At 42.7% G+C, this 15,964-nt stretch overlaps 3 protein-coding genes across 4 annotated transcripts; all 3 read left to right on the top strand.

The window, feature by feature from the left end:
• Positions 1-25: 25 nt before the first annotated feature.
• LOC130692198 (uncharacterized) lies at positions 26-12,970 on the top strand. The gene is made up of 10 exons (XM_057515277.1): positions 26-188; positions 523-604; positions 10,370-10,523; positions 10,704-10,773; positions 10,857-11,447; positions 11,646-11,723; positions 11,824-12,201; positions 12,338-12,436; positions 12,526-12,592; positions 12,704-12,970. Exons 3-10 carry the CDS (start codon positions 10,372-10,374, stop codon positions 12,862-12,864), a joined length of 1,596 nt encoding a protein of 531 aa, XP_057371260.1. The 5' UTR covers positions 26-188; positions 523-604; positions 10,370-10,371; the 3' UTR covers positions 12,865-12,970.
• LOC130692197 (interferon regulatory factor 2-binding protein 2-B-like) lies at positions 3,944-8,364 on the top strand. The gene is made up of 4 exons (XM_057515274.2): positions 3,944-5,629; positions 6,906-7,430; positions 7,547-7,914; positions 7,997-8,364. The coding sequence occupies exons 1-4, from the start codon at positions 4,642-4,644 to the stop codon at positions 8,129-8,131; spliced, it is 2,016 nt and encodes a 671-aa protein (XP_057371257.1). The 5' UTR covers positions 3,944-4,641; the 3' UTR covers positions 8,132-8,364.
• Positions 12,971-13,095: 125 nt separating the features above from the next.
• On the top strand, positions 13,096-15,287 carry LOC130692200 (cyanophycinase-like). Of its 2 annotated transcripts, none has more exons than XM_057515279.2 (9): positions 13,096-13,297; positions 13,377-13,454; positions 13,510-13,687; positions 13,757-13,883; positions 13,954-14,103; positions 14,173-14,287; positions 14,452-14,584; positions 14,645-14,795; positions 14,904-15,287. In XM_057515279.2, the coding sequence occupies exons 1-9, from the start codon at positions 13,169-13,171 to the stop codon at positions 15,064-15,066; spliced, it is 1,224 nt and encodes a 407-aa protein (XP_057371262.1). In that variant the 5' UTR covers positions 13,096-13,168; the 3' UTR covers positions 15,067-15,287. The 2 variants fall into 2 exon arrangements, with proteins under 2 accessions (XP_057371262.1, XP_057371263.1); XM_057515280.2 differs by having other exon boundaries at positions 13,099-13,297; positions 14,648-14,795.
• Positions 15,288-15,964: the final 677 nt, after the last annotated feature.

Genomic DNA, 15,964 nt, shown 5'->3' with positions numbered 1-15,964 from the left:
TCCTAAAATGTTTACCTCAGTTTTGAACAGTCGATGCCTGTGTGAACACCCAACGGGCGCCGAGTTGGCTGTGAAAGTTTCGCATTTATCGGCCATTAAATACAGTTTTTCGTGTTGTGTGTTTCGCGGGTGAATTTCTTCGGTTAACGCGTTGCGTTCGAGTGAGTCAGAGAAGCCGGCAGCGTGAGGTAAGGTCATTTCGATCGTTTTAACGATAAATAAACTCGAACAACCAAAAAACGAAGCCTGGAAGGGTTTCATTTACCTTTTCATAAGTCGTTGCCAGACCTCCCATCATTCAAACAATTTTATTTCCTCGTGAAGTAGTCGAATGAGAGTTGCATGCTAATCAACATTGTTATAACATTGCAGCCAAGGTTTGTTTTTTTTGTGTGTTGTTGTCGTTTTTTCCAAGAAAATAAGATGGGTGAAGTGACTTTAACTTATTTTTTTCCCTTTATATTTTTGTGTGTGATTCGAATGTAAAAATTACTTTTATTTATTTATTTTTTTCCTTTTCAGGAAAACTTGTCGATTTGGAGTGGAAAGCATCTACTCGTGACGTCCAGAATTCCCTCAAGATCCCCGCTCCATACAAACGCAGGTAAGACAATTTAGGAGAACGACTCTAAATCAGGGCATCTTAGAATCCTCTTCGCGTGTTGTGTCACAAGGACCGTATCATGACGTCATGGGACAAGCTGAGAATTTCAATCAAGGTCTGTTTAGGATTTTGATCTGTTTTCTTTTGTCGAATCGAGGACAATCTTCAACAATGATTCCAACAGAAAAGGGCGTGACTGTAATTTTGATGCAGGTTTTCTTTTTTGTTACAAGAGAATACGGTGTGCCCAACATAAGATTGTTTTCTCCAAATGTGATAAAATGAAAATTGCCATAAAGTCAGAAATCGTGACGACTTCCTGGTAAAGACGGCGCGATTTTTTTCCCTTTCAAATGGCCAGCCACAAGATGGAGTCACGGTTCCTTTCACCGTAGCCTTGAGAACGTTTCCCCACAACAACAATAACAAATGGGCTTCTTTCTCTTCTTTCTTTACTGGCCCAATGCCGCGAGGCTCTCGATTGTGAGGCTTTTTTTTTTCCTCGATTGTGTGTGACTGGAAGAAATTCACGCTTGAAGGGAAGTTGTTTCATTTTTATCGGTTTATTTTTTGTTTTTCCTCTCTTGCGGTAAGCCCGTTGTTGTGGCCGTTTCTTTTCTTTCCCGCTAGGCGGATATGACGTCATGGCCTGGAGCAGCACCGAGTGCCAACAACAGTTGGTCCTGTGTCCTCTTTGTTATTATTTGTGTAGTAGACAAACCAAAAATAAATTCCATTGTCTTTTTTTTTATTTTTTCTCTTTAAACGGGACCTTCCCCGGACCCCAAACGGTCTTCCAATTAACGGTTGAACGACCTCTTTTGACCTCTTTTGACTGTTGACCCTATCTGTGAAAGAGTTTAATCCATAAAAAAAAAACAATTTGAAAGTTCAAGGTCAAGGTTAAAAAAGTGTCCCAAAATCGCACGATATGGCGTTGATACCGAGACTCGTGTAAAAGTTTGCTTAAATATTATCAAAAAAAAAATTGAAGGATAAAAAAGAACCGGATTAGAGACCATGGTGTGCCCTATATGGCCGTCGTTGCGAACGAAAAAGGTAGAGGGAAAAAAAGCTGTTGATGGCAAAAGAATTTAAATATCTAAAGAGAGAAAGATGGCCATATAAGGCGCCATCAAGGTCTGTGGCTGTGGGCTAAAAAGTTTGGAAACTGGTTTTTCTCGTCTTTGATGGATCATGTTTTCTTGTGTTTAGAAAGAGAAATTCTAGTTAAAATAAATATCTTGATGAAGACTTGAGCTGCAGCCTCAGTCACGTTTTCCCTATCTTAATTTATTTACATTCAAAGACGTATGGTAATCAATGGCCTCTCACGATTCAACCCTGCACGCACGCCATTTCTTTATTCATTTCGTGACCGTGCCATTTTTTTTTTTCGCTGCTACACACTTTTGGCTTTCATCCCAAAAAGGGATTAGATCATATTTTTATACGAGCTTAAATACGGAGTGAAAGTTTTTATTTTTCCTCTTAGATATCGATTTCATGTTTTGGTTCGTTGAACCGCTTCGTTTTTTCTTTCCTACACACCAATCAAAATCGATCGTGCCCGTTCAAAGTCGAAGCTGCGTCATTATCGATTCGTTGTGGCCATCGAGTGCCGACGAAAACTTCCGGCACATGCGCAGTTTGACACATGAAAATATCACTATTGATTTCTTCTTGTGTTTCATTGTTGAAATATGTAGTCGAGCAAATCGCGTGAAACCGGCATCCGTGAGAGAGTTACACACACCAAAAAGAAAAATCATGCGACGCGTTACTGCGTCAGCAGACGACGGATGTGTGGCTGGCACGACGCCTCAAGGTGGTCTGTGACGTCACAACAATGGCCCCAGCTGGCTGGGGCTTCCATGACCTGCGCCCATTCGTCCCCTGAGGGGTTGTAAACAGATAAACCCCAAATTTTTTTCTGAAAAGGGCTTTAGCGAAAAAGGGAAGAACTATAAAAGCAAAATATGCTGACGTCACTTACCCGTGACCAATCACCACCCAGAAAGAGCCCTCCCCCCTATCTAATCAGACCTTCTTTGTGTTCTTTCATTCCATGTCCTTTTATCACTATTTCTTTAGCCACCTCCTTTCCGACGACCGAGAGACGCCCTGTGGAAAAGAAAATTGTTTCAAAGTTAAACTTTACACTGATCGATAAAATGCAAGCCACGTGATGACGTCTGCTGCCTGCCCGTATCTTGTTTCCCTTTCACGCTGATAGGATGCGTGTTTTTGTGTAAAAATGGCCACACGTTTCCTGCATTCATTCGTCCCTCGTGATAAAAAGGGCGGCGATCTGCGCGCCGTCGTCTGAATAATAAACAAAAGAACTCATTTTTGCTTTTAAGGAAAAAAAAAATAAACAGAAAAAAAGGAAAAATTGAGGCCAAGTTGCGTCACAGTCCGCAGTCCATGCTGCCAAGTATTTGTGTAGATACATTTTCGCTGAAACCTGTTTTTATTTTTGTTTCTATCGGCTAATAATTCGGCGACACACTTGAAAGATTTTCAACGTTCCGATCCGTTGGACATTTTCACGTTTCGTCGATTTCCAAGGCCTTTCTAGTTTATTGCTTTAAAACAATTTTTCTTTCTTCCGCCAAAAAAAGGTTTTTGTTTATCCTATTTTTAGTTTAGGCCCTGGAATGTTTCACCCCCTCCCTCCCTCTCAACAACTTTTCCTTAGTTGACCTGTATTAAAAAGATGGCCCTCCAGGCATCAAATACAGTTGGTTTTAAAAGAAAGAAGAAAAAGAATTGGGAAATTGTACCCAACAGTCGGAGCCATTTTTCTTTCTGCCTCAATTTTTCATATCGACTTGCACACTCACACACAAATAGACATCCATCTTTCTTCTGTGTGTGTGGGGAGAATGCAAGGCCACGGCCAAAAGAAATAACTGGGCGTGCGTGTGTGTACGGAATGAGTCCACACAACACACACACACAGAGTCTCTCTCTCTCTCTCTTGCTGCTGCAAATAGCTCAACGGGAGAAAACGTGCCTCAACCTATTCCCACTCCTTCCCCACTCGCCCTTTTCTCTTTGGAACCGGGCCACAGAACTCCGTCTGTGACGTCACAGCCAACATGGCCGACGAGCATCGATTTACCGCTTTTCGTGTCTACTGCTTTTTGGGAAAGAACACACTTATTTTTCTTTAAAAGGAGGAGGGGGGGAGGGTAGAAAGAATGGGAAGTGGTGGAATGCATGATGAAAAGGGATGAAGAAGGAGAAAACTAGGGCTGGCCAACGTATACACAAGGACATGTATATAGTATAGGGCGGAGCCAAAAAAAACCATGGCGGCCATCCTGTCGGGTGGGGGAGACTATCGAGAAAGAACTCGTTTTCAGACTTGTTCATGTTCTGACCGTGCAACTCAACGTCTTGAACAAACCCAACATATATTAACGACATTTTCTCGAAAAACTAGTTTGATTTTTTGTGCGTGTGATTTTCAAACGAAGGAGCAAAACAAGCTGGTCGAGAATCATTCCACTCTCTAAATACGGCGTCTTTGATGGTGAGAGCTGCCGTCTGTGGCGCCACTCGTTGAAGCCCTCAAGGCGCGTAGTGAAGTGCGCGCGTGTGCGAGTCCCTCGCTCAGCGCCTCTGTGTGTATATGTGTGTGTGTGTGGAAAGGCCAGTTTTTTCTGTGTTAGTAGTCGACTGATCGTCACGCTCGACGCTTGTCTGTTGGTCGTTCTGCAGTTTTCAGCGACGTACTAACCAATTCTTGAAAAAACCCGTTTTTTTGTTAAACGAATTGAAGTGAATGTGCCGCCATTTTCCCGCGATCTCATCGATTTCTGTTGGACAACGTGTGTGGCGTGCACTGTGCATTCTAGTGTTTGTATGTGCGTGTTGGCAAGGAATTCTTATTGACTGCCATGTTTTTGATGACCGCCTCTGTTTAAATTCATCGCAAACTACCACCAAATTGTTCAAGTTTAAGTTTAAACACACAAAAAACTGATTGCCTGAAGGTGGATCTTCGTTGCAGTGCCGGTGCGCCGCCGATGCTTTCGTTGGCCAGCAGTGCGGCCAACATGTCGGCGGCTGGAGGGAGTTCGTCGTCTGGCGGAGGCGGTGCCGGACTAGTGGGTAGCAACAAGCGACAGCATTGCTACCTTTGCGATTTACCCAGAACGCCATGGGCTATGCTGCAAGATTTCAGCGAGCCCGTCTGCCGTGGATGCGTCAATTACGAAGGACCGGACAGGATCGAGCTGGTCATCGAGTCTGCCAGGCAAATGAAACGAGGTCCCTACCCAGGTGGAGAATCGATACCTTCCACTGCCCCTACGTCGTCACAAAGGCCACAAGGACCGGCTGAACAACGAATCACGACAACACCAGGTCCAGGCAAATCAAATCATCCCTCCGAAAGGCTTCAAAATCGTCCACCGGATTTAACAAACGGCAACGCTTCCGATGGATTAAATTTACCATCTCACGCTCACGGTGGTCATCATGGAGGACATCCTGGTGTACCATCCATGTCTCAACGGTCGTCTCATGGACCTGGTGCAGTTGGACCTCCAAGCGGTTACCTGCATATTAACGAAGGACGGCCTCGACACTTGGCAGTTGATTATCCGCCTCGATTGCAACAACAGAATACTATTATGGGACGAATGGAGTCCCTGGACCACTCAGACCCACGTTCATCAGTCCGTGGCGGTCCCTCTTCTGGTCACCATATGCAAATCAATTCACATGGTCGTTCAGCTGGACCGAAAAGAGAACGAGACGATGATGACAACACTCCATCGCAAGCCACTTCGTACCTGTCGAACAATGGCATGATGGTCCAGTTGCAACACGCTGATGGATCGAAACGATCAGCCCTGGACACGATATCTGAATATCGGCCACAGCTCACCCGTGGAGATTCGTTACCAGCTGGATTGGCCGTTCAATTTGATCCGCGCGATGGCGGGCGATTGAATCACAAAGAACGACCGATTCGGGTCGCTTCTTTCGACGCCACATCTTCAAATAAAGGTATGTGTAATTATATTATCCTTTCCCCTTATGGGTCTTTCAAGGCCGTGTTTTCACCGTCTAGTACGCGAATTTCCCCCCTTTATAGCCGGACAGACCACAGACAACCTGAATAGAGAGTCAAAGAAATTATTTTTTTCTTTCTGAATGGGTAATAACAAAAACGTCATTTTTGGGGATTTTGACCTCAGGCGTTTCATCGATGTGTAACTTGGACGAGTACCAAGTTACCTAAAAGCGGACTCTCGAGGTAGGAGGAGAGAGTTTTTGATGTCGAGGTTTCTATTTTTAAGAGTCTCAGCTAAACGTGTGCGGACATTTATAAACAGAGTGAAAGGGGACGACGCAGGGCATTGGAAATAGCCGCAGACTCTTCCGCCAGATGCCACAACACGTTTGGCTCATTAAAACAAAAAACTACTTTTTTTTATATTTCTTATTGTGTTCAAACATGATTTGTATGTATTGCGTTGGGAAAAACCGCGTGACTGAAAGCGAAATGGGCGTGAAAATGTATATGCTGGAACGGGATCGGTTTCGTGCGCGCATAGTAACGAGAAAAAAAAAAGAGGAGCAGTAGAGTTGCGGGTCTGTGAGCCTTTATAGCTGATTCAATGCCACATAGTAAAAAATGACGTCATATATACGAAAGCGTTCCGTCCACCATCATATGCCAGCGGGGTAATAGCCTTGAGCCTTCTGTTTTTTCTTGTTGGATAAAATTAGGCAGCGGGATTCTGTCGCCAGTTGTCGCACATGTGCTCGGCGTGACTCAGACGGAAACACACACATACGTACTACGTCAGTACATTGACCCTCTGACAATTTGTGTTTATTTTATGACGACGGCGTAGGATGAGAATATTGTAGTTAAATTGGCAGAATGTTTTATGATAATTTAATTCGAGTTTTGGAAAGTCTTCGAACCATTACAACATTACGCGTGATCAGCAACAGACGCTGCGGGGTAAGCAAGTTGAACCGGTTTTTTTTTAATAGTTGTCTACAAATAAATGCAGTCTACGATTTAAGAAAAAAATAAAAAAGGAACATGGGCGTTAGAAAGAGAAACAAAAAACAAATCAGAAAATGATTTTTCCGCTGGAATAAACCTGATAACTGCTCCTGGCTTTCTCAACACATAGCCGGTTTTCCGAGTGTTTTTCTACGAACGGGACCAAATCTAAGCAAACCAGTTTTTCCCCGTCCATTATAGATTTTTTTTGTTTTGTTTTTTGAATTCAACGTTTAAACATCATGTATTGATTTTTGCCAGTATTTCCCGGAATTCCGTCTGCAGCCGGAGGTGGTGGTGGTGGAAATCGTGGAGGAGTGACGGCTTCTCCGTTGACCAGGAACAGTCCACCGGGCGGACCTCACCAGCTTCCGCCAGGCCATCCTCTCATGGTGCCGCCACACTCGTCAGCCGGCCCTTTGCCACCTAGCAACCACGGACCATCCCAGCAACAATCATCGCAGCAGCATCCGCATCACCCAGCAACGTCCATCAACATCAACGGTGGCCCTCCTTCATCGACTCCACCCTTTGCTGGTGGCCCACCTGGGTCTCATTCTCATCCGCCTTCTACAACCGCCAGTGGATCAAGCGGAGGAAATACGGCTCCGCCTGCCAATCCAGGCAAAGCGCCATCGCCAATGCAATCGCTCATTTCCGTAGCTGATACAATCCTTCCCGTTTCGAATTCACCGCGCGGAAGTCCGCCAACCGGACTGCCGCCCGGAGCGGCCCAACTATCCCGTACGCCATCAAGGGGATCCCAACATTCTCCTAGTTCGTCAGGTAAATATTTTTTCATCTAAAAAAAAACCTTGTTATTGTAATCAGTTGAACTTTGAACTTGGGGCGAAGGTGACAAAATGTTGATATCTAACCTATGTGATAATTGGATTAAATAGGATCGGCCACAAGTCGACGATCATCTGGCAACGGTGCGGCGACGGTAAGCAACGGTCGCCATGGTTCGACGTCCGAGGTCAATGCGACAAGCACCAGTCCATCCGATCCGGGATCTCACTACGCTGGATCAGATAGTGGCGTAAGCAGTGGCAGCGGAAGCAGCAATAGTAGCAACGCAACAACAGCCGCCATTCCGCCGAATGTCGCAGCCGCTGCGGCGGCCGCGGCGGCTGCGACGCTCAAGTGCACCATATGTCAGGAGCGGTTAGAGGACACGCACTTTGTCCAGTGCCCTTCGATCTCGCATCACAAGTTTTGCTTTCCTTGCTCACGCGATAGCATCAAGCAGCAAGGTGCCGGATCGGAGGTGAGATACTCATTTTGTTTATAGTTACACATTTTTATCTCAAACTTAATATCTTTTTTTCGTTATCTATTTTTTCTATCAGGTTTACTGCCCCAGCGGAGAGAAATGCCCGCTGGCCGGGTCCAATGTGCCCTGGGCCTTCATGCAGGGCGAAATCGCCACTATTCTCGGCGAAGAGATGAACAACAAGCCGCTCACGAAAGAGCGGGAAACTTGAAAAATAAATTCAATTCGTTTTTCGAGAGGGATAGAAGAAGCCCTTCTCATATAAACACACACACACAATCTACATGTTGAGCTCTCTTTTTCTGGTTCCTCCGTATTCCTTTTTTGAGATCGGAGTTTGTTTTCTATTACGATCTTTTTTGTGGCCCAGCATTTTTGCGGTCGTTTTTTTTTGTCTCGATTCCCGCGTGGATCATGCCGGGCGTGTTTCTCCACACACATACACACACACACAAAGCATACGAGGAGAAATCCCTCGATATTGTTGAAATAATTTTTTTTTGTCCACTCTTTGAATAATCAGTGCAACGGTCATTAGACAGACACGAAACGCTCAACTATTTTGCTCCCATATTTTTTTTTTCTTTTTTTTTCAAATCGTTTTTGTTTGGTTTTGAGATCTTCCTGGATGATTCATTTTGTCTTATTCGTGTGTAGATAATCGTCATACGCACACACGCAAACATGGCTGTGTATGGCATTTTTCTTTAATTCCGTGTCTGGATATTTGGAGAGAGAGAGAAAAAAAAACTTTAAAAACAAACAAAAAAAGGAGGAAAACAAAATTATGATGCGCCAAAAGACGCAATGTCTCTTTTTTTTTTTAAATTTTTTTTTTTTTTTTTTTTTTTTTTTTTTTTTTTTTTTTTTTTTTTTTTTTGTTTAACCCAAGTTGTCCCATCTTTTTTTGCGAGCCACATTTTTTTGCGTGTTGACAAAAAAAATTTTTTCTTGTTTGATTGTTTGTTCTTTATGTTGACTCTTGATGGTTCCACTATTTTCCCCAATTTTTGTCAGGTCGTAAGAAGACGATTTTTCTTTACTACTATTACTACCACTGCTACTACTACCATTAACTATTAGTACTATTACTCGCGTAACAAAAATACCAGATATACCAGAATTACAAAAAAGAAAAACATATCAATTCGTCACGGTATTTAATTTTTTTCTTACCCTTTTTCCTTAGGGTGTTGGAGGGGAGATTGAAAGTTCAATTAAGTCCACGAAGACGTGACTTGGACATCACGAACCTCCCCCCAAAAAATGTCCTTTTTTTCCTCATAGAGAGTCACGTTCGATGCCGAGGCAAGCCGTGAAAACGTTGTTATATTCTACTCGCACGGCATACAGCCGTAGCGGTTGAGGGAAGAGCGCGTGTCATTCCTAGACGTGTCGGGCATGATGATCATCTATACTGTACACTCTCTTGTGGATATAATTGGAAGACGGAGAAGAAAAAAAGCCCCTCAACAACCCCCTAAAGACGCGATTGGGTAAAAGCAACACGTAGACTCGAAAAAAAAAAGGCAGGTCACGTAATAAAAAAATATAAAATGTCTTTTTTTTTCGTGGCCGTAGATGAAATTGGCTGGTAGAGAGCGTGGTCATCGATTCCGCACTGGCGATCGATACGGTGACGTGCGCATGGGTCCTATCATCCATTTATAAGCTCCGCCGTTTCGTTTCATTGATTTTTTTTTTCTCCCGGTGTGTGTGGGAAGAGGGGATGCACTCTGCAGTCTTGTATTATTTGCTGGATTCGACTTTTGGCAATTGATTATTCATTGGCTACTGGATGCGGAAGCGTCTGATGACACGATCAAATTTTCACGTTCGCCGCCCGTAAATGATCAAAACATGGAATTGGAAAATACGCATCTGTGATGAGAGATGACCGAGTTTATTGATCGTGGCATTATCGTATTTCCCGAGCAAATAGAGCTTAAGTATTGATCATCAAAACAATTTGATATATCTGTTATAATCTGATGACGTCAACCTTTGTCCCTCTTCTCGATACTTCCTGTTCGACTGATGGAAACTCTTTTCACGAAATTCCAGGTCAAGGACGCTAATGTATTGACAATCAATGTTTTTCCATTTAGATTTCTAATTTGCATTTTCGTATTTTTTTTTTTATTTTTTTTATTGCGTGTATTTTTATTTTTTTAAATCTTATCTACTTGGGACATTGACCGTCCACAACGGACAATATCATTTACACGTTGGCTATCCGATGATGAAACTTTGGTGAAAGATAAGGACTAGATTATGTCGCATGTTTGACAAACGAATTTCCTTTTTCTGTGTTGTTTTTATCTTACGTAAACTTGGAAAAGTTGCGTGATAAACTTTTAAAAGTTGTTGTTGATGATCGCGTGATTGAAGGACTCACGCCAATTTTCAAAGCCATTTCACGTATTTTTCTTTTATTTTTTTTACCAAGACATGAATCGCCGCCAGGATAGTCGAATGATAACCGAAATGAAGGAGCAACTCAGACGATTGCAGGAACGTCGCCAAGAATTAGAATCTCGACAAGCGGATGAAGAAGAAGTTTTCGGCCAATCGATTGTTCCTCACCTCTCCAGAGTAATGAGGTATTTAATGTCGGCCATTCAGGACATTTGGTTTCTCATTTCGAACAATATACGAAACTGATTAACTTCTCTGATGACAAGTACAATTTGCCGTTCACATGATCCTTTGCCAAGATCTTTTTTAATTATTCAAAACGATGCCAAATTTCTTGACCTGAATGTATCGAATGAATTTTGCAGAGATCGTCAATGGGCTCAGGTTCGATGCATGATCCAGCGCAATATGGACTCGATCGATCGAGATATTCAAGTTAGTCCTTTTTATTTTTACCGCATTTGATTATAGCCACACATCAAAGTAGAAATACCTAATAAAAAAATATTTTCATAAAGGAAACTATAGGAAGATTAGGAACGGCCATGTTGGAGTCTAGCGATCCTGGACAATCTCCACGTCACGCACATTTTCCCGATTTAATACCGCAAACTAAATCTTGGGCAAAGCCAAAAGAAGAGCCTCTTCACTCGAGTCTACCGCCACCGGGCGATCCAACGCGACGCGATTTGCTGGAAGCAGTTAGAAAGACTTTGGAAAGGCGGAAGAAACTGCTTGATGAGGAGGAAAAAAATGTCCAATCTCCTCGCGTCGGATTCTATCAACTCCGGCATGAAAGTGTTACTAACCAGGAAGACAAGTTGAGCCGGTTAAGCGTTCAGAAGCTTCCGTCCGTCACCATTGCCACGCAAAAGCCAGATCTTCCTGTAAATCACGTCATCAGCGTCCAAAGCCCATCGATCGTTCCGGTTTCTGCTGAACCGCTGGTTGAGCAACCAAACACGGCCGTAGACAACCAACAGCCAACCTTGGAACCGGATGATGTGGCTCGCATCTTCTCCGACCTCCTGGCCACTCAACTTGATCTGGCTGTCGATTCGATTGGACAACTAACGTCTCCCAGGCAATGTCAAATCAAATCCAGCCATGTTGTACGTATATTTTCTTTTTATGTTGTACACAAACTTTTCGCCATCGTCCCGGGTGATGAATAACAGATTCGTTGACGTGGATATAGACTTTTCTGTATAGATAGAAACGGTATCATATATGTAGTTCTTGTGTCTGCGTGTGTTCTGCTCTTCAAAGTTTCAACGAGCTAATGTGTTCCTATGGTTTATGCATAGCATCGTGACAACAACGGCGACGACGAGTTTCGACTAACGATCGATAGCTGCACGCAGACGGCCATCCGCAACGTCAAGGTGTGTTAGACAATATGCAAAATAAAATGAGGAAAGAAAAAAGATCCAACCAAATTTAATTATTAACTTTTTCATTTTCCCTCATACTTGCCATAATCAGGATTCTTCAACCATAATGGAACGATGGCATCAAACAGATCGAGCAGTGGGTCCGGATCTTCCAATTTCACCGGAATCGGATACAGAAGAGATAATACAAGTTTCAAGTGAAGAAGACATAAAAGAAGAAGAAGTTGAAGAGCCGTTGACTCCTCCGAGAGCAAGTTGCATCAATATTGTTCCAGTACCGTCTCCAGCGCTGGATTTGAATCTCTGGAGACAACGCTTCCCTCCTACACCGCCTTCTTCCTGTCTCGAATCCTTAATCAGACAAGTCGATGTTGCCGCTCACGAAACGTCGGTCAGCACGATGGCGGACTCGTCTTCTTCAGACGCAACTGGAATATCATCCAGCTTCGCCAACGCATCTTCCTCTAGTGTATTTATTTATTGATCTAATTGGAGCGTAGTGCATGCCCACAATCACCATCTAAAAACTTTTGTTCCTCGTCTTTCTTTTGTATTCGCCTACTTTTATCAAATGATTAATTGTAACTTTTCAAATTCGATTACAGGACACCGTGAGTAGGCTGTCAGAGGGCGAAGCGCCAAACCATGTCGCAAGTCGTGGCCAAATCATCGTTCAAAAAACAGGCGCCGAGTCTAGAAAGATCGTATATAATTGATGATCTGTTAAGCATAGAGAATATTATTAATGGAGTTTTTTTTTTTTTTTTTTTTTTTTTTTTTTTGTACTGCATAGATAAACCGATCTGCTGAAGAGACGCTTAGTGAAGGGCAAATCCCTCTGGATGTTTTACCCAACTTTCGTAAAGCAAAACTTTGCTTTTTCCTCTTTTAAAATTTCATACGACTTTGCCTTGCATGGAGACCTTAACTTTTGTATGACAATTTCCTTCTTTTTTTGAAAAAAAAAATAGAGTTCACGTCGTCGTTGATAGATGGCAGCTCGTATGGCGAGGTCCTTATTCCACAACAACAGACTTCAAGATCCAATTCGACGGCCAGTTTCCAGTCAGCTACCGGAAGTATTGGAGAAATTCGGCAGTCCAGCACTACGGACGAACTGGACTCGGAGTAACTTGTCGTACACGCACAAAGATTTGATTGTTGACAGTCTTTTCTCGAAGATTCTGTCCATTTTTACAGGTTGAACAAATACACAAATGGTTGTTGAACTGATAAAATATCTTAAAGAGATCACAGCGTATTCTGTGATAAAGCAGAGAACTTAAAAATATACACGACCGGCATTTGTTTGAGATAAGATAACAACGATTCGTTCCAGAGTTCGTTGGACCTAAGCAACGATGCACATCTTTCATTTGCCATAGAAATTGTTGACGAACTGGTAGTTTGCCAAGTAGTCGAGAAAGTAATCGGAAATGTGGATCAGAGGTTTCTTGGCTTTGTTCCTTTTATTAGCATCGGTCGATGCCCAACACCTGTTTCTGGCTGGAGGTGGACTAACGGCTGATTCGTATTTCTTCTGGAATCGTCTCATCTTATTTGCTGCGAGTTTAATTATCAAAATTTTCATTTACAATTCATAGGGTAAGTTCATAACGTTTGCAATCATATATATGTTTCTAGGGTGGCAGAGGCCAAGCTAAAATTGGCGTCATCACTGCCGCAAGGGATGATCCAGAAGAAGCTTCCAAAGAGTTAAAGGTACTATTAAAATTCATGATGTCAATAAAACCAATCTACCTATTTCCTTTTTCAGACCATTTTGATGAATCATGGAGCCCGTCAAGTCACATGGATCCCGGTTAGTGGGTCGTTAGAAGACAGTGCCAACAATGAAACTGTAGCCGCCATGATCATGAAACAGTCGGCCATTTTTATTGACGACGGAGATGTCCATCGTTTGATCCGAGTACTACGGAATGCCGACGGAACCGGTGTGTCCAGCTAAACAACTTTTGCATCTACTCTTTTTTATAAAATGTTGCGTTACCCGTTTTTTTTAGATACTATTGTGTTGGCTGCAATGAGGGAGAAATTCCGACGTGGAGTCATCAGTGGCAGCGGAGCCGGTGCGGCCGCCTTGTCTGGCACGCCTTTGCCCATTTCCGGACATAGTTACGAAGCGCTTGTGTAAAAGATGACACAATATAAGACAGTGTATACAAATGACACCAAATATCTCCTTATTTTTTCTATGCAGTCATGGCACAAAAGTTCACACCGAACCAGCACCTGGTCGTCGAGGAGCAAATAGACGCTTTGCCGGCTGCTCTTACCTGACTAGTGGCCTCGGTTTCTTGCGTTCTTGGTTAATTGAGCCACATTTTAATGAACATTCACTGCATGGCAGGTTTGTCGATCAATGTAGTTCTAGAAAGTTAAAATACCTTTGACTCAAATGTAACTTCTCGCCTGAAAGGACCATTCGACTTCTTTTGGATACCCGCGGGGCTGTTGATTCGTTTGGCCTGGGAATTGATCGAGAAATGGCTATAGCCATCTACCGTGTGGGCTCTGAACAAGAATATGCTGAGGTATGAAAACAAAAGCACATTCACATAAATTCCCGCCCGTAACTTGACGTATTATAGAAAGCCACTTTGATTTTGTTCGGGTAATTCTGAACTTCTAGTTTTCATCTATTCGTATCAATATTCCAAATAACTTAAACCTTAATTCAATTCTTATTAAACTTTAGGTTTTGGGGAACAAGGGAGGAATTTCAATTATTAACACCACAAAAGCCAATTATGCTACATCCCCTAAACTTCACATTTCTGGAGTTCAAATAACTTTTCTCACTGAGGATGATAAAATCCTTCTTGGAACAGGTTATTTCTTTTTGCATTAACTTCTTACAAAGCACATTCCTGTCATTATTGTTGTGAAAGCAGAAGAAGTGCTTCCAGCCACGTGGAAAGCTGATTTAGCTGGCGAAGAATGGCACATCTTAGCCACACCAAGCGAGGACATCTTTTCAGCTGACAAAGATGGGACCAAGGGAAATTTCAACAGAGTAGCCAAACGGCTTTTTGATTCTCAGTAAGTAATTTTTAAGATCTAATTTTCCTTGACTAACCCATTGAACTTTCTTCATTTCTCACATTAACACTGGGGCTTTCTTGGTTGGATCTTACTTTCACCTGTCAGATTAAGCAAAAAGGTGTCGTCTGTTACATGGCAAAGTTCGCCGCGGTTTTTGGTTGATATGGATAGCCGTTCCGGCGAATCTTTCCACAATGATTCACCATCAACCTCGCAACATCTCATCTCCTATGTACGTCTTTCTGTCTCCATTTCCCAGATAGCATAAGAAATTGAATAACTTGAAAAGATCAATTTTCTAACATTCTGAAACTTTCTTTTGAGGCCAAATAATCGGGAAGAAATAAATTTTGAGGGTTAAGGGAAATGGTATGTCGTCCCGTGTCGTAAGAAACCCGTATAGAGGATTTCCATGTGCAAGAGTAGCTAGTAGGCTACTTCCCTGTTCACTTTGTACGGCTGCCAAACAAGATTAAAGTCTGGTCACTGTTTCTTTTTTTCTTCCTTTATCCAAACTCGTTTGAAACTCGAATTGCATGCTTCTCAACAGTTTATGCTACCTGCGTTAATTCAATTAGAAATCGATTCCGAATACCATACGATGGTTTATCTTTAAAACATAATATTATAAGTCATCGTTTCGAACGCGTTAGCCTACACATCTGGCGCTAAAAGGCCATCTTAGACGTAGTTAGATCTCTGATAATGAGCATGGAAGTGGAGAAGAATCATGATTGAAGAAAACAGAAGCATATCGGATATACCCGTTCCGATAATCGCTTGACCTTATTAAGCTAAAAGAACTTGATAAAATTGTAGCTCCATCGGGAAAAAAAGCGGAGCATCGTGCAACCGGCGTCTGACCTTTGAAAAATGAAACCGAAACACTTGCATGCCATTTAGAACATTGAGGGTGCGTAGCAATGGCAGTTGCACGAAAACCTGAAACGAATAGACCGGTGGCTTTTGAGAGCCCAAGAGTAATGTTAACCTTGTTTATTGATCGATATCGTGCAAATGGCATGTGTCAGAAAACGTGAAGATAAACAACGTAACAAGCGTACTAATTCTCGTAAACCACTTAACGAAAAGAGAAAAGTGTAGCTGGAGGCTCGCGTTTTCGTATCCATCCGTGCAAACTGGACAGATATTAGCCGAGCCACTTT

This window comes from Daphnia carinata, chromosome 1 (genome assembly GCF_022539665.2).
Source record: "Daphnia carinata strain CSIRO-1 chromosome 1, CSIRO_AGI_Dcar_HiC_V3, whole genome shotgun sequence".
Lineage (NCBI taxonomy): Eukaryota > Metazoa > Arthropoda > Branchiopoda > Diplostraca > Daphniidae > Daphnia > Daphnia carinata.
Note: the sequence above shows the minus strand (reverse complement) of the source record. Positions and strands in the feature narration are given on the sequence as shown.